The 18,366-nt window shown below is 42.0% G+C and overlaps 1 protein-coding gene across 11 annotated transcripts in view; it reads right to left on the bottom strand.

Moving 5' to 3' along the window:
* The window catches only part of KIF1B (kinesin family member 1B), a 96,669-nt gene extending 78,566 nt beyond the window's left edge, over positions 1 to 18,103 (bottom strand). For 10 of the 11 annotated variants that reach the window (XM_048067733.2, XM_048067729.2, XM_048067725.2 and 7 more), the window contains exons 1-2: positions 17,867 to 18,103; positions 11,253 to 11,439 (exon numbers count right to left, since the gene is read on the bottom strand). In XM_048067733.2, the coding sequence (XP_047923690.1) occupies positions 11,253 to 11,358 (106 nt within the window). In that variant the 5' untranslated portion in view covers positions 11,359 to 11,439; positions 17,867 to 18,103. The remainder of the gene's footprint in view (positions 1 to 11,252; positions 11,440 to 17,866) is intronic. The other variant, XM_048067724.2, reaches the window with a different exon arrangement.
* Positions 18,104 to 18,366: the final 263 nt, after the last annotated feature.

Genomic DNA, 18,366 nt, shown 5'->3' on the forward strand with positions numbered 1-18,366 from the left:
AGACAAATCACCGTCACTGAGGAATCAGAGCATAAGACTCACAAAGAAAAATCAGAGCTCAAACACAATGACAGTCTTCCAACGCAGCTCACAGGTACTGCTCCCATAACAGCACAACTTCCAAAAGCAGAAGCGTGCTCCAAAGCTTTTGGAAGGTTAGCATGACTTTCCTGGAGTCTGCTTATCAAAAGAGATCCTGTGCGATTACACAATTGGAGAACTGCAGGGGCAAATAAAGGATAAAAAGCGACCTATGGCCCGTTACCCAGAATATAAGAGATACTCATATAACTCCTGTTCCCACACTCCCTCAAACACAAAAGAACAATGCCAGTTCTGCTTCTCTACTTAATCAACTGATACAATACAAATGACAGACTTTTTTTTCCGCTCCTCTCCAGGCTACTTCTTCATTTTCCGATGCATCTGATCAGTATGGATAACTACAAAAAAAGAACTTTTTCAAAACAGAACAGATGGCTGGCAACGCAGATTTAGATTACAAGATGCAACCCACATATTTTAACCAATTAGTCCTTGTAAAGGAAAAGCATATAGTAGGAATGGTACTGACTAATAAAAGATAAGAAGAAAGCTGAAGCACAATCAAAGGAATTATAATTTTAGATGTGCAGTATCAACAACAAGCCTATCTCCACAAAACTTTGATCCTACATGCCCTCACTGACAGGTAACTTTGTTTCTTGGCACGAGGCACTTCCACAGCACAACCTCTAGATCACTCCTTGTTCCTTAGGTAACATTTTCATACCACCCACCATCTGCTGGATCAGCCAGCACAAAAATAACATACACCTTCAGCCTTTCAAACCTATGGGATCAAATTCACTTCTAGTTTTTAATTTTAGCAAAAGCTGTTTGCAAGCTTTGACGGAGAGCTTCAGTATTGAGATGGTACTCTTATATTTTCTAACATGTATTATTTTGCATTCCAATTATCATTTTAGGATTATTTTTTTGCCTTACAATGCAGTTTTCATTTGTTGAAGTTTATCTCCAAAAAGCACACATCAAATAAACACTTAATTTTACAATTGTAACCAGAGTGCAAAGCATAGCAGAGAGCTGATACAAATTTCTAGCCTTTTGTGATACTTTCAGTTAGAAGCAGCATTCTGTCTCCTCACTCCTTCCTAAATATACACCCAAACACATCCCCACTTCAGGCCTTCATTTCTGGACTTACACTTCCATTCCCCTTTAAAGCAGAGTAAAGGGACAGTGGGAAACCTACAGAGGAGAAAGGGGGGCGGGAAGGCAAGCTCAGCCAAGATCAGCCCCCATTTCTATTCCCATCTACTCAGCTGCATCAATATTTTTGTGGGCACAAAGAATAAAGAAAATTCCTTCCTAACTGCTTAAATCTCATGTCAGTTTATAAGGGTACTGAATTTGCGGTTCAAATAAAATCTGCTTTCATCCCAAGCAGCACTGCTCCTCAGCATGCCATAAATCTTGCAGGTTAGAAATCACCTGCAGCCCTTTGTCTGGGGATACAAGCAATGCTCTTCACTCTTCGAATGGAGACACAGGATGCAAAGCACACAAGAGGTAAGAACTGAAAGTATTCTCTTATTCCTCACTGCATTTAGCTCAAGTCACTTGATTCAACAGCTCCACCTCCCCAGCGATCAGAGTTGTGTTTCGGGGCACGCTGCCATCAGACACGCCACATCTTAGTCGCTCTGGAGGGTATTCCAGCAAGGAACCGGCTAACTGCAGTTTGCCCTTCAGATCAACACTGGCAGACAGAATTAACTTGGGCTAAATCCCAGGATTAGCTGACACACAGTCTGTGCAGGGGAGGGAAGGAGACTGACAGATTAATATTCAAAAAAAGTAGCCTCCTATCAATTGCCGTTCAGAAATAAAGCCCAGTAATGGTGGAGGCCGGGTATGGAGCTGCAGACACTGAACTTCCATCGTTCTGCAATGCGGTCTGCTTTCTGTCACTTCCCTCTTCCATCCCTGTATCCCTGCCCATCTGTCAATGCTAAAGGCGCAAACCCTCCTTTATTTCTACATACGAAATAGAAACACTTCAAATGACGAGTTTTCACCTAACTGAAGAGTCCCCACCAGCCTCAATAATTCTCCTAGTGGTAGCAGTAACCTACCCGGAGCACACATTCCTACCAAATGCCAGCACACATTAAGAGATAACAGCTAGCAGAAAAGGCACACTCCTGTCTACAGTTTTGTTCTCGTAATTATTGGTAAAGAAACAGGCAGAAGTTGACAGAAAATATGCTAGGGAAACAAATATTTAGGGAAACAAACACCAAATAGCTCTTTACTGTGCCTTCTTGAAATTCTATTTGAATCAATACAAGCAGTAGTTTTATTTTATGGCATCTGAGTAATCAATTTAACATATAAAAGCACTGGGACTTTCGGAATTGAATCCACAAGACCAAATTAACATTAAATATACAGTCTCTTAAAATGTGTGTGTCTGGAAAATATATCTGCGCCATCTGTAGACTGGAATGACAACAATGAGAACACGTTCGTTACTGAGAGCAGGGTGGAGCAGGCATTCTTCTGTGCTGGAACGTGAATAACACCCCGCAAAAACACGTTTAATACAGGCTTCTCTCCTAGGCATACGTTGCAATCAGATATATGGCTATACTGTTTTTATAAGACAGACTTTCAGGGTTGTTATTACAAGAGATAAATGAAGGGAAATGGACACTTCCAGCTTGTAAAACAGTGCCTGCTTTTCAAAGCATTGTTTGCATTTTTCAAATCATTAAAAGGAAAGGCGACCAAATAGAAGCTAAGAACAGCTCATTTGGAATTCAACCGGATTCTCTCCCCACTGTGGAATTTCAGCCCTGCACTGGGAGAAAGGTTGGGTGGGGGAGGGCGTTGTGCTCACCAGCACCAGAGCAAGGCAAAGGCTCGCTCACAGAAGCTGCTGGAAAGCCGCTCTCATCCTCAGCTGCTCTTGCAGATCCAACTGCTATAAATACCATCTCTACAGCTGGCGTTCTGGGAGAACAGCATGCCAGCAGGCTTTGCATCAAGTGGGAGCTAGTCGAACCACGCTGCTCTAGCTATCTGAAAAGCTGAACCCAAACCATCCCAAAACTTCCATTGTGATTTGATTACCTGATGGCATCCTGCTGCAGAAGTTGTGCATCAGCTTCATGCCGTGGCTGGCTAAGCACTGGAGTTCTGCTCAATTCTTTTCTCCTGTTTTTTTTTTTTTTTTTTTGCTTTAAGACAATACAATCTCACTCCCCACCCTCCGCTTTTACATGACTTTGTCACCAAAAGCCAAAGGCTTTCTACGAAGGCCATTTTGACCTTCAGACACATTGTCAGTACTCCGTTAAAAGGACATCATGCAGCAGCAGAATCCTGGGGAGTTGGTTCTGACAGCCTCAAGAGCTGAAATGATTCACACAGTGAAAATGTTGGATTCTTGAAGCAGTTCTCATTGCAAGTAGAAGTAAGATAATGCAAATCGTCATAATGACAGAAGGCACATTACTTAAGCATTTATAAAGAAACACCTCTAAAAGCCCTTGTTCTGTGTGCATGGTCAGTGGGCACTAATTCTGAAGAAGAAGCATTTTGCACAATTTTACTCACCACTGACACACAAAACCTCTCTGGGTTCATTAGTATTATCACCTGTCTAATACAGATCCGTACTAACTCCTTAACATTTTGCAGAAGTCCAACTGCATTTAACATTAGCTGGAATAGCTTGGCCATCCGATGGTCTTGCTCTAGGCCAAATATTTGCACCCTTAATCATTAACTGTTCATCTTCTCCACCCCCACCTTCAAATCATCTTCCAAAATGCGTGTGCATATGGTTTTTTTAATGGTGTTCAGAATCAACACTTCAAGTTATTTTTTGTACAACCACGAGAAATGCTTTAGAAGGAAAACCAAGTACCTCACTAAGGTTCCAGGATTGTTTTCTACAAAAAAATTATTGTAACAAAATATATAAATGGGAAAAAAGAGATCTAATGTTCAGATGTAGAATCTTTGCTCGTCTGTGTTCAGCATTACCTCTGACATTACCATTTGCTCTGACTCCTGCTCCTAGAGTGCGCTTCAGTAGTGTCAGAAAAAAACTCCAGCAGCAACCCCCCCAGCCCACCAAACCCCACTTGTGATACAGCTATTTAGAAGAGAACAGTAATTGCCTCCATTTTCTCTCAGAGCCAGCTTGCATTCAGGCCTTCTCTTGCCTGGTATGGGACTTGCAACAAGCGTGGTAAGTGGTGACAGGAGAGGCAGTAGAGGAACTTGGGTCATCACCACCACTGTGACTGTGACTTGTCTTTCACATGATCTCCCCGTTCAACCTCCACAGCAAGGCAATTCAAGCATCTTCCATAGGATGCACAGCGTACCTTCTCAAAAGACAGCCCACTTTGATAACATCTACCATGACTGCAGTGTATATTAACATACTGGACAAACATTCATTTTGTTTTAACCATAGTTATGAGCATGTACAGACCAGGAAATCTGGATGAGGTTAAGTGACTTTCTTCCACTTCAGTTTATCTTCCTGATGCAACCTCAAGATGCAAGCAAAAAAACTGGAAACACTTTAAAAGACGAAAAACAAGCTGGATGTGGAAAATAAACACTAATCAAGACAAGCTTTAACAACTTGTGCCTGCTTCTTGGCAGGCACAAGCCGTATCGGAAACGGTATGCTTATTTTTTCTTTTAATCTAAAATTATTCATTTTCAGAAAACAGATTGAGAGTCAAGACTGAACTCTATAAAAGTGAATCTTCCCACCTACTCTGTAATTGCATTGAAAATGTCTCATTTGTGATTTATAAGGGAGGAAAAGCTATTAGGTAAAACCACCACACTAAACTCCTTGCTTGCCTTTCCTACCTGTGTAGCAGCCGCTACACAAATTCCCACTACTTCACTATCTACAAATCCTCAGCACTAGCCTAAAGGAAAGCCAGGTTCTCATTAAGGACTTCTCTCATCAGTAACTTAAACCAAAGATCAGTTTCACTAAGGCACTTGTATCATGGAAATATCTGACCTATGCTTACAGAATGCCACCTCAGAAGAAAAACCAACTTTTTATTCCCTTGAAGGCATGCACACACAATAGGGTTTCTTTGCCATTCAGCATGGCTTTTCATTCAGAAACCAGTCAGGAGTTGAATCAGAACGCAAAAGATCAGCAAATCCTACTCGTTTACCCTAAGGAGTAAGCTTCTTTGAAAGAGGTTAGTACTTTTTAGAGTCACATAACAATGAAAAAGGCCAATTTTAACAATTAATCCCTGTCAGTGTATACCAGTAAAGTGTTAGATGAATAACTGATTAGGCTACCTTGCTCCAAGGACCTTTCAGTACTTTTCACTTTGGTATTATCTAAACACCAGCAATTTTAGCATTATATTTGAAATAAGTAATTTACACAAAGAGCACCATAAATCAAATCCCCGCAAGGCTAAGTCCTACTTTCCCGCTCATTTTTATTTTGCTTCAGAACAGCTGCATGAAGCAGGACACGTTTTAGAAGAAAAAAGGAACTCAAATTAGATGCTCTTCTATTAGGATTTTTTTTAAAAAAGTTTACTTAGGTTTAGACACCTTCGGGAAAAAAATAACCACGATTAGAAAAAAAAGATTTCCCTCCCCCCACCCCAACTTCTACAAATTAACTCCAGAAATCCTTACAAAGCTTTTCTGACACCAGGGATGCCTGCTTGAGAACCTAGTTGCCATCTGTCTACAGCAGCAGCTGGGACTATTGTTACTGGCAGCCGGGACTGCTCCACTGTCCCTGTTTTCATTAAATACCTTAGGCAGTCCAGAAAAGAACTTTCCAACATTACAAAGCTACAAAGACAATCACTGAGTTAAAAAGACAAAAAGGATTTCTTTCTCCCCATCGAAAATCCCCTTTCGGTCCTAGTCTGAGGATTCAGTTGCCCTCCCATCTTTTAATATACCTAGGCTGCGTAGCTGCATTTTGCACGCAGTTTGTGGCAAAATCAGAGTACACAGTAATCTCACATGAGCCTGAGTTTGAGAACTTGGTTTCACCCCTTCACTGGCACCCACAAGCTACAATACGTTATGAGATGCTAAAACCTATCTTCATTATCTAATGCACAATCAACTACAGAGGACTTATTACAAGTAGGACAATTCCTCATTTCCTGTCTTCATTATTTCAGTTTTCTACACACTGATCCAGCTTTTTAAAAGAAAAAGCTAACTAGACTCTCCACTAGCGATGACTATCTACTGTCTTGTAGCTAATAGCTTGAACCTCTGCTTCATTTCAACTTTTTCTTTTTGCATTATTTATTTATGGACAGAAGGATTATCAAATCATTTCCACCAAAAACAAAACAAACACCACAAAAGCACCATAACACTAAGAAGCTCTTTAGAAAAAGAACAGTTTGGCTTTTTATTTCAATAATTTAAGGCAACAGCTGCCAACATTATTTATTATTGAAATATTTAAAAAACTGATACAAGAACTACTGACAAAATACTTTCAAATCTATAGCTCACCTCTCACCCCATATATTATGCAGCAGGATTTTCTTCCCCACTCACCATAAAAAACAGTAATTTATGAACTGGACTGACACTAACGAATATGTTGCAAGATGCATTGGTGCAAACCACCCTGAACAAAAAAGAGCAAGCAGGAGTTAACAATAAAACAACCAAGCAAGGTATGCTGACAGCCACTGGTTCAAGACCTGTTCTTGAAATCTCATTTCACAAAGCTGCTAGTGAGTTTAACCTCGAGCATGATAAAGCTATATATCCAGTACATTAAAGAAAATACAAAAGCAGATAAACTTCCAAATCTGAAGACCAACAAAATGAAATACAGCTGTCTCAGAGGGAAAGACTAAACTGCTTTAGGGTTATCTAAGAAGCTTCAGTCTGTTTCAGTTTTTATGGGGGATTTTAACCAAACTACCACCACAAATGTAACTTGCAAGTCCACTAATACCACGTTTCACTTGAAAGTATTCCATAATGGCAGAATATGGAACAAACAATGTATTACACCATGTCAAGCTAACTGATTGTAAGGACTGCTAGCAGAGGGATCACCCCAGGGAGTTAATTATCAATATGAAAAGTCTTTGGAGCCCATTAACTTATCCCTCAAGGTACATACATGTCTTACCAGGAACCCCGGCACTGCTGACTGGATTAGGAGCAATGCTGCAAACCCAGCCTTACCATGCCTAGACCTGAGAGGGTATGTGTGCACGAGATTATACTGGACTACCTGCTTGCATAGCAGGTACTTCTAAAGCAAGCCTTATTTTTTTCCATCACTAAATGATGATAATAAAATACAAGGAAGCTCTTTTAAGAAAAGAGTCCCACTCAGATAATGTATTTTTTATTATTTTTATTTAACAATTTGATGGTGGCATTGCCTCTTCTTTTCTTGGAATCTTTTTGCATTCCCAAATTAACTTCTTAAGTAGTAGGATTTTGCAGTTTCTAACATCTCCTGTCTTTAGGAATTCCTCTATTGTCTTTTATTCTTCTACCCCCAGTTCTCCCATTTCCACTGAAGAACTTCTGACAGGATGATTCAAATGGATACCATCTGCAATCTGATACGATCTGAGCAGCACAGGCTTTCTGCCAAAATACCAGCCCCTTAATGCAGTAAGCACATGTGACTTGAGCTGGACTGCAGAATTCCATTTTTGCAATATATATTTCAGAACCAAAAAGACTCAGTGATGCACTCTGACAAAGCTTTACCTGCATGATACTGTATCACTGCAGATCACTTCCTTCCACAACCATAAAGAAAAACAAAGAATTTATAATACTAGACAAAAAATGTTTCTGATTTCAGAATTTCCATATTCTGCACCCTTCAGACAGAAACACAGAAATCCTGACTGCTCACAGTAAGAGCACTTCCTGCAGGAGCACTGCTGTATTCATTACTTTCAGGTTTAGTTACTTCTGTATATTTCATTAGTTCAATTGCTGCAGCACAAACCACATGTCAAGTGATTTCTGTATGTTTCAAGTTTAAATGTGGATAAGTTGAAACAGAAACGCTTCCTTGTTAACTGACTTAACTGTCACTGCATCATTAGTGTTCTTAACATAGCAGGATAAAGCACTTGGCGAGAACTTTCTCTGACGTTTTAAGAAACAGAACATTTTTTAAACACTGAGAAATTATAAAAATCAGAGTTTCCCTGCAGACCTTGATTAAAGGCCTTGACCACATACAAGTGACCTAAAAGCCAAGGCCAAGTTAATTCTGGAGGAGACCTGAAGTCCGCGAAATTACACTTGTTTTGCTTTGAATGCAAAGTTAAACTGCAGAACTAAACTGAGAATAAGCTTTGTAGCCCAGGAGAATACTATATTTTGCTGGCAAGTCCCCCATGAATAGCAGGCACTCCAAAAAGTATAAACAGCTGAATTCACACAAAAACTGACAAACAAAAGCAGTACATCAGGAAACAACCCTGAATTCCAGCATTCCAATTTCAACAATACTTTATTATGGATGCCTCACAAAACACTTTCTGCATGCATTCATTAGGGAAAGGATAAATGGAGCATACCTGCAACATACTTATCTATATCTCTATACTATTTTTCTTAAAATAACACCAAATGATTTGCTTTGGTTTCACTATAGCACATTTTCTGCCTATATTGCCAATAGGCTTAAAAACCTCAGACTTGGATGCTATTTAAACTCAGGACTCACTCAGCTTGGCCAATCAATACAGAAGAAAATAAGGCTCAAGTAGCACGCAAAATCCCTTCTCGGTTATCTGACTTCACACTGCCTCATGAATCCTGTTCATCACAATAGTCTATTCAACTTTAATTCCAAGATAAGGGAACTTGAACTGCCTTGGAGGCTTAAAGTAGTTACTATCCCACATTCCACCAGCTTCTCAGATTTGCCTCCTGTCAACTTGACCAGTGCACAATTGAAAAAATAACCTTCTCAGAGGTAAGATATCTAAGCCTTGTTCACTTCACCACATGGTTGAGGGTACAAGGCTGGCAGTCCAGAGCCTTACAAGAATTATGACTGATTCCCGTTTATTTTTCAACTGCAGCATCAGATACGCAAGTCAGGTGCATTAGAATCACTTTCTGTAGTCTGCATTTAGCCAACAAGTTCCAAACTTAATAGTAATGAGTTCAATAACGTAACTGAGAGGCTGCAAGATTACAACAGACAGAAAGAATGGAAAAAATAGCAACAGTACTTATGCACCTAGGCTGGAAGCACACCAGAAAGATTTCAGCCTGAAGTTATGTGCATCAGACAGCTTAACTGATTTTTGAGAGGAAGATTTCTGCTCAGGTTTTTCCATCAAGCCATGCCTTTTTCTTATCTTTCATCGTAAGAACCTTTTCTGTTCATTGAGGGAAAATTACTCCTCTGTCTACAGCTGTTTCCGTATGTCTCTTCAAAGAAGGAAATAAGAGGAAAATAGCCCCCACACTGTAAGAACGTGTAACTACTGCAACTGATGGTTCCTTTCCCACAGCCTGTGTAATGGCCCCTGATGACTTAAACCTGACCATCTGTCGTATCACCCATCTCGTACCACAGCCATAAGACTCACACAGAAGGCTGCAGATTAAACATTTCCAGAATAAAAAATACAGCAAAAGCTGTAAAGAAATTTCCAACAAGATAAATCAAGAAGTATTTTTCTCCTTTTGAAAGCTAACACAATCTCTTGACCGTTCAAGTATCTCTGCAGCGCAGCTCTAGCATTCAGAAACAGAACCGGTGTTTTTTGTCCGCGCTGACTTCTATAGCCGTTGACAGACAGGCTGACAGAGATTCTCTGGTCACCCTTGTCATTGTAGCACAAACAGTTTCCACAGGCTCCTGGAGTTAAGCAATCTTAAGCTTCTAAAATTATTGCCATCACGTCATGACAGCAGCGAGAAAACCTATTACAGAGGCACCCAGCAGTGCTGCTGTAGTTCAGAGCTTGGTGGCATTTCCATAATAAATGCCATCTATTGGAGCCTACAGTTCTTCCCTTCTACGCTGTTTTGGTCTGAAAGTTGGCAGGCAATGTTTGGATACAAGGTCCTGCTTATACATGAGAAGACTTCTAAACATTTTTTTCCCCTCATTTTAAATGGAATCTTGAAAATCCAGCTAAAAATTGTCTCTCCAGGAAATATCCCACAGAGGGTCTGAAGATAAGAAGTCAATGCACTGAAAAGAGTGAGGTCTCTTCTGCATGATGCCTCTCTTTCACTGAACCACAAACATTTTACAGAATCTAACTGATACCACAGATTCCATTGCATAAGCAGACTGAAGTACAGCCTCAACTAAAAGGGAAATAAAAAGCAGAGGGGGGCTCTATGCAACCTTTCTATTAACAGCAAATACACAACTAATCACAGGGAAATAACTCAGTACTCTTAGAACGTTACTTCCTTAAGGTACACACAAGAAGACATGACTTCATTACCCAACAATAACAAACTACCATCAGAAGACCCATTTAGAGGTGTAGCTCAGTCTACGCAACACTGCAGAAAATGGTATCAATATTTTCAGACGCACATAAAAATCGATTAATGGTGTGTCCATATTCAGTTTCCCATAAGAATAATCTTCTCCTCCTAATTTGATCCACAATAATTAGTTAATAAACCTAACACTTCTGATCGGTTAGAGAAGTCTGTTGTTTTGCCATCTAGTCTGGAAAGCATAAAACCTGGTATCTTTTTCCCTCAGTTGTCTCACTCAAACTATGCCCCTAAACAAAAGCACAGACTGCCAAATAAGCACATTAGGAAGTAAAGCACCAGACCCAAGCATGAGATACACCACAAGCATTATCATCTGGCGGCCTACCACATCCCTGTATCTCTCAGTGCACGTGATATTCCCACATACTGAAGTTAACTGAAAAGGTTTTCACTTCTGTCTCCTAATCTTCCTGCAGAATTCACAACTCACCACAAGCACACACCGTAAGCAACAGCACTGAAATCAAGACACTCGTGACTTAGACTTTCTCGTGAAATCAGAGATAATTTAGTTTGCAATGACAGCCTCAGAGGAGATTAAGGTTTCCTAAAAGGGCAATTCTGGATGATGTAATGTACACAGTACAAGTTTAGTCTGATAAAAAGAATACAATTAAGCAGAGAGGGAGAAGAGAAAGAGAGACTCCCTTATGCAATTAAAATAAACTTACTGGTTGAATTGCCTTGCATCTGGATGATACATTTGGATTCTTTGCTGGTTTCTCGGGAGTTGAAGGGCCGGACCCGAACAGCCACCTTCACAGAAGCCCCCGACATTCTGGTTGCTTGCAGTGCAGTCGAGAAATTGAAAGTGAAGGGGTCAGAATCCTTCCAAGTTTACCTTCTTGCTGGCGTCTTCTGAAGAAAAAAAAAATGCGCTTTAGTTATTTCAGCTAGTGCTTTCACAATGCTGTTAAAAAAAAAAAAAGGGGGGCTGTACAAAGTGATTTGAAAACTTCAGCCCTCCCCCTGCAAACACCCTCCCCATGCAACAAGCTGTCACTTCAAGGACAGAGCTAGAAATACACTAACAGCACCTGTATGCTGTCTCCCTATTCCAAAGTTTCTGTCATCCAAGGCAGTTTCTTTTGAAGCATACAAACAGATTTGTTTTCATTACTTGGTTTTCTTCCGAGAAAGAAGGGACACTAATACCAAAAAGATCTGGTTGCAACATGTGTTAGGCTTAACCTAACAAAGATAATTTTAGCAGTAAAGATACAGCTGCTTAGATTTCAGAATGAGCTAGCTGCCGCATACTACATGCCTACGTGCTCTAGCTGTCAACCCCTTCTGCCACAATGCCCTAGCAATAATACTAAAACTAACACAAGTGAAGTGGGCCAGCCCACGCTGACTTTTAGTACACCCCATTACAGACAAAAGGGTGCAGGCAACAACCTTAAAGAACCCTTCGCACTCCTGGGAAACTCCTCAAAGCAAAAAGTAAATAAATAAATAAAAATCTCCCTGACTACTTGTATATCTAGCGATTAAAGGACACACTACTCCATAGGGATGAAGAGGAAGCAAAAATTATCGCCTTTAGGGAAAATATTACTATCTGTATCTTTCTTCCGCAAATGTTCACCAGTGAGTTCATCTTCATTCATTATCAAAATACTTGTTCAAATCCTCCCTACCACATCCAAATGATGCAGCGCTTTAACAGCAGGAAACCATCCATCATACCCACAACCCAAACCTCAAGGCACGTCCATCTGAGCCAGAGGTGCAATGCAGAGACGAACAGTTTGGTTCAGCTGCATTGCCCCCAACCAGCCCTTACCATTAGAAGAATGTATTCCACCTGATCTACCATTAAGGAGTTTAACTTACTGCCACAGGACACTGACGGTACTGAAGTCTAATGAGGGCTCAAAAACCAGTAAGACAGATTCAAAGAAGTCATTCAAGGCCTAGTAAAAAACCAAGCTACATGCCACAGGCTCTCAGAACCTGGAAGAGTAGATTGACAAGGCGCTCTCCTTACATTTTAGCATTACATTTAAATAGCTGTGTATGCTGAAGAAAGGATTCATGGGCTAGGTGAATTTTGGTCTGACTCCATGGAGACATCTCTCACTTGAGTCTGAGTTAACACGGGCACAACCCTTCTCTGCACAAGTCAGCATGTCTGGCCTGGAAAACTTGAAAGCTTCTTTTATGGTTAGCAACATCCACACGCAATGAAACGCTCATTTTAGGGTTGTAATCGCAATGCTACAAGATGACCACGTACTAGCAGATCAAAAGCACAAGCGTATCAGCTCTAAAGCTCTCTAGCTGGTAAAAATGCTTCTACACGCTTCGTTCAAGCGATGACACACCTTCACACAGAAAATTTTAATAAAACTGCATTCCTTCATTAATGCCATCACATGGAGAAGACTGAAATCAAATTATTCCACCGGGCAGAAGCAGCAATTTAAAGCGTTCCTTATTTTAGTCTGTACCTGAGGTGCCTCACCAGACTACACGATTAGGAACATCCATAGGAACAAGCCAAGTGAATTTCAATGCCAGTGGTACAGCAAACCGGCAAGAATAACTAGTTGGGAGACAGACACACTTGAGTGGCTTTAATAGACAACTTGAACATTAAAATTCTGTACTAATGATAGCTGAAGAAGTTTCACAAAAACCTAAACACAGACTAGAGCAGAGAGGTAATGGGAATGAATTAGCATGGTTTGCAAAGCTTCAAGGAGATTCTGTGGTTGTTCTACAGAGGCTTTGTATAACCAAGTGTGTCGAATCTGCACCTTCAATATCACCTTCCACTCTGTAGACGCTCAGGAGAAGTTTTGCTCTCCCTTCCTAATACGATCCTTGGATAAGTACCTGTGCCCTCCCAGGAAAGCTAAGTGACAGACTAATCTGGATACAGCCAGCAGCATTATTCAACTGACCCCGAATATCGCTGCTACGGAACAGGAATGCTATTGAACGTGGCCAAGTCAGCATTCTGCTCCTAAAATACAACTGAAGAATTCTATCAACAGCAAAATCTCTGTTATTATCGAGTTCATAGCTTAGGGGTTTACTTGGCCAGACTGCAGAAAAAGATGGTTATGTGGAGTTTTCCGAGGGTGTGGCACGTCACAGGAAGGGACAACAAAACACAGACTCGCAACCGATTTCACAGGTTTCTTAGGGTGTAGATTTTGGCAACCCCGCCCAACACTGGCTTGGTGGTTCTCATCCGTCTTTTCCCCACCTACCCTTATTAACATGAAAGCCATAATTTGGTCCTTGTAGCAAGCTGACAAATAAACGAACGTAAGGGCATTAATGAAGAGATTTAAAAACAACACAGTGTGGTCTTATGATTTATGAAACTTAAGGAGCTCACATTCCCTTTACGTTGAAGTCTCACATACAAAGATTTTTTTCTGATGTATTCACAGAAATACCTCTGAGTACTACATGAATATCTACAGATAAGCAACAAGTAAATATAGGACGCTGGAAAACAGGCGATGGATTGGAAGAATCATCTACTTAAAAAAAAAAAATTTGAGTACCTCTAAACCAGGCCAAGGTTCTGCCTGCCCCCAGAAATGCCAAAGTGCTGCCGGCAGCTACTTTTTAAACAGAAAATATTTTACAACCAAGTGCACCCGAAAGCACTCCTGATGCATGCCTGGTCCATGAGACACACTTGACTGCAGCGGAGTAGAAGGCGGGCACTTAGAGGAGCTGTGTCCGCTGGAGAAGTCTGATGCCCTTCAGGGCATTCTGACTGTTTTAACTGACCAGAAAGAAAGACAACTAAGGTAGTAAGTAGATTACATAAGAAATTATGTCTCTCACTAATATACTATCTTCTGCTTAAATGCTGTTTTATAATCTATATCACACAGAGTGCAGTCCTGCAGAACTCAATCACTTCTCACCAACAAGAACTCGATGTCTCAGTCCTCTACAGGAGGCAGCACCACGCCACCACCAAGCTCCTTTCAGTGACCCAAGCACAGAGCAGAATCCTCATTTAAGGCAAACTTTGATGTTTAAATGGCAATTAAAGGAGAAGATAAATCTTTATCTTCACTATGAAAATATGTAAAATTAGAAGATTATCTCCACACAGAGTAGAACACAGACTTTTGGAGAAGAAAACAAAGCTACCTGTAACACAATGCCACGCACTGCTAGTCACTTATTCTCCTGGTAGTGACACATTCAAAAGCATCCCAGCGTTAGCATGAAACAACAGTTCTAGAAACTCATCCTGCTGCATGGCAAACATTTCACTTATTTGGAGCTTCTCTGCTCAAATCCTTTATCTCGCATGATACTGGGCTTGGATCTCTCCTCCTCCTCTAGTACATATACAAAAATACTTAACAAACAACAGTGAAATGGAGCTTTAATAAAACAGAGATCTGCACAGTACTGAATCAAGAGCTTCTCACTTCTACTCTACTCTTTTTTAATCCTTTAAACTACCAAAAGCAATAACAGAAAACAGTTGGGGGTGATATCAAAACAGGATTCATTAGTGCGTGTTGAAAGACCTCAGGAAAGGAGCCAAATCAGCTTATGGCCACTGACAAGGAAAACCCTCACAAATAAAAGTACTTTCACAAAATGCTATCCCCGCTCTTCTCAAACAGCAGCTGAAGAACAACACGGTGATTGTGCGAATGAAATGTCCTCTGAAAGTGCCTTGAGCAACCTGACTGTGTTTTCATTTCAATCAACAGAAATCATTACTCTCCAACAAGCAAACCACACACTGAAATTAGGGGAAACTAATTTCACAAGTAAACACCAGATTCACAGCAAGAAAACATGAAAAGCACACCACCAGAGGTTCCACATGCGCCAGCTAAATGATAGCCTTGTTCAAAACTGAGCTGTGAAGAAACACTTACAGAACAGGTCGCAGAACCAACTACATTAGCAAAAAAAAAATCACTGGTAGACTTTTGAAGTTACTGACTTTTTCCAACCCTATCTTTTGCGCTCATTTAAAATTACACCACATTTAATTTTGTCTCATTCTCAACTCTACTTTTCATAGCTGTAGTAAGCAAAATGCCTACTTGCTGTTGCCCACAGATTTTTGATGTTCAAAACACCACCTCACTATGCAAGATTCAGTTTTAATTAATAAGAAAGTTAACCCAAAACCATCTAAATTGTTTTGTTTGTTTGTTTTTTAAAGTCTACTAACTGGTCATAATATTTTATAAAGGCATTACTGCCTTCATCACACTGAATGATACAATAAGGCAAAGCAAGATCAAGTCGAGCAGCATCACAGAAGTTAGAAATAAATCACAGCTGGTTTTTCATGGTTCACATTACCCAGTAGTATCACTTAATACTACCAAACACCATCTTAGAGTGGTAACAGGAGATGCAAATTGCAACAGAGTAAGCCTAAAAGTGTAATGCAGCCTGTGGTACAGATTTAGGAGAACAATCATAACAAAATGAAGCTGTCTGTTATACGTTCATTACAGACTTAGAAGGCTGATGTTCATGCGGGAATGAATCATTCTCCTAATGTCTGGAAAAGAATCTACTTGCTGCATATCTTTAAATGCTTTTTCTGTATGAATCCAACTGAGAACCTAGTAAGGAAGTGAAATGCATATTTGACTCCTTGACATGATACACCACTGTCTGTAAAATGGGTAGTAGGCAGCGTCTGACAATTTACTGAGCTCTATCAGCACAAAAGCAAACCCTACATATTAATTTTCCACTTATTTTAAGCTATTACTGAAAGATTTCCACCATCCACCCAATAAGCCACGTACTGAGATTTTATTATTAAAATATGTCACTAAACAAGTCATCTAAATACCCTGTCTGTTTTCTGTTATTCAAGCCGCCAAACTCAATGATGTTGGTCAATCACCAGTCAGAGTCTCAAGAGATTTGGTATGTATAAACAAATAAGCTGTTCATTAAGACTTGAATCCTTGGATGTATATGAAAGTTCTGACAAATCAATTTATAGCAAGCTGCAGAGCATATTGCTCTTTCCTGAGATAGTTACTAACAAAATAGGAATTCAAAGAATCAAATTATTATTTGTCTTTGGGTAAGGTTGTTTTTGTAACCACTTTGAGCTTGTTGCAATGTTCAGAATCTAGATCTGTACATTCAAATAAAGAAATACACATCACAAACAAAGAAGCATCATTTTTATTCAACACGGCCAGCCATTGTGTTATTCTTGTATAGGAAAAAACAATACGGTATGCCTACCAGAGAATGTGCTAACTTTTAAACCAAAAAAATGCCTCCTACGCTTGTAACTTAATCACTACACCAGCTCTACAGAAAGGAGAGGAACAAGCACAGTGATTAGTATATGGAAAGTTAACAAAACAGCTGTTCAGAGCAGCAGGGCTTTACGAACAAGGGGACTACAGGGAATCCAAATTTAGGTGTCCCACCAAGGATCAGGTAGTGCTGACAGCCTGATATATCAGCTGAACTCATACGCTACGAATTGCTATCTTAGTGCTTTGGGATAAAGTGATGATGCCAGATAAAACAGCGGCGCAGAATTTGGCTACGCACTGACAAACCAAATGCTATAAACAGATGGCTCTTTACCAACACATCAACGTACAATAATGCAAAGAACTGAGCTGAGAAAGAGCTAGAAATGAAGGTAAATATATTTTAAAAAATAACGTGATCGTCTTTCGGTGCTTGATTCTACATCTCAGAGCACAGCTACGAATTCGGCATCTGTGTGCGGTGAATTCTTGCTTGCTGGCCTCAGTTTCACGCCCGTATTCTGCCCAAGACCCCAAACCCCCAGGCCCATCGCCCGGCCTCAGCTCACGGAGGATTGTCAGCTCGTCATCCCAACATGGCTGCCTCTGGTTGTGCTGTGCGGGAGCCAGAGACGGAATGTACTACCTCGAGGTGCCCAGAACCCAAGCGGACACCCTGAAAACCGCCCTCCTTTCGGCTCCTCCTCGCAGCGGGCGGCTGGGGCTCGCCGAGGGGGCGCTCGGCGGCCCGGGGAGGATGTGGAGAAGGAAGAGGAGGATGAGGATGATGAAGAGGAAGGCGGCGGCACCCGCGGCCAGGATGCAGGCGGGGACCAGACCGAGAAGGGGCCGCGCCGCCAGGGGGAGAAGGGAAGGGACGGCCGCGGGCGAGGAGGGGCCGGAGCCCCACAGCCCAGCCCCGGCTGCTCCCGGCCCAGCCCCGGCTCGCCCCGCGTTTCGGCACCGAGCCGCCCCCCACCCCCCAACCCCACCCTCCCCCGCCCCCCCCGCCGGGCCGCGCTCCCTCAGCGCCTCACCTGGGGGCGTCCGAAGGCCGCGGGGGGCCGCCGGCCCTGTCAGCGGCTGGGGAAGGCGGCGGGGCCGGCGAAGGGAGGGCAAAAGGCAGCCGCCCCCATCACGCTTCGCTGCTGAGCCCGGGAGGAGAGCGAAAGAAACGGGGAAAGGAAGAGAGAAAAAGGCCGCGGCCGGAGGAGGGAGCGCAACGATGCGCACCCCACAGCGCCGCTCCCACACTGACAGGAGCGCGGCGCTCTGCGCCCGGCCCCGCCTCCGCGGGGGAGGGAGGAGCGTCCTGTCCGCCAATCGCCGCGCGCCGATGCTCCCGCCTCCCTCCCGCTCGCCAATCGCCGCTCGCAGAGCCGGCCCGCGCCCGCCCCCCCGCAGTGCCAATCATAAGATCGACACGGTCAAGCGCCAATCGAAGGCTCGGGAGGGAACGCCCTCACTGGAGGGCTCCTCCCTTCTCCGTGAGTCAATCCGCCGAACCCCGAGGACAAGGCGATTCGGTTCCTCCGCC

Source organism: Anser cygnoides, chromosome 23, assembly GCF_040182565.1.
Source record: "Anser cygnoides isolate HZ-2024a breed goose chromosome 23, Taihu_goose_T2T_genome, whole genome shotgun sequence".
NCBI classification, from domain to species: Eukaryota; Metazoa; Chordata; class Aves; order Anseriformes; family Anatidae; genus Anser; species Anser cygnoides.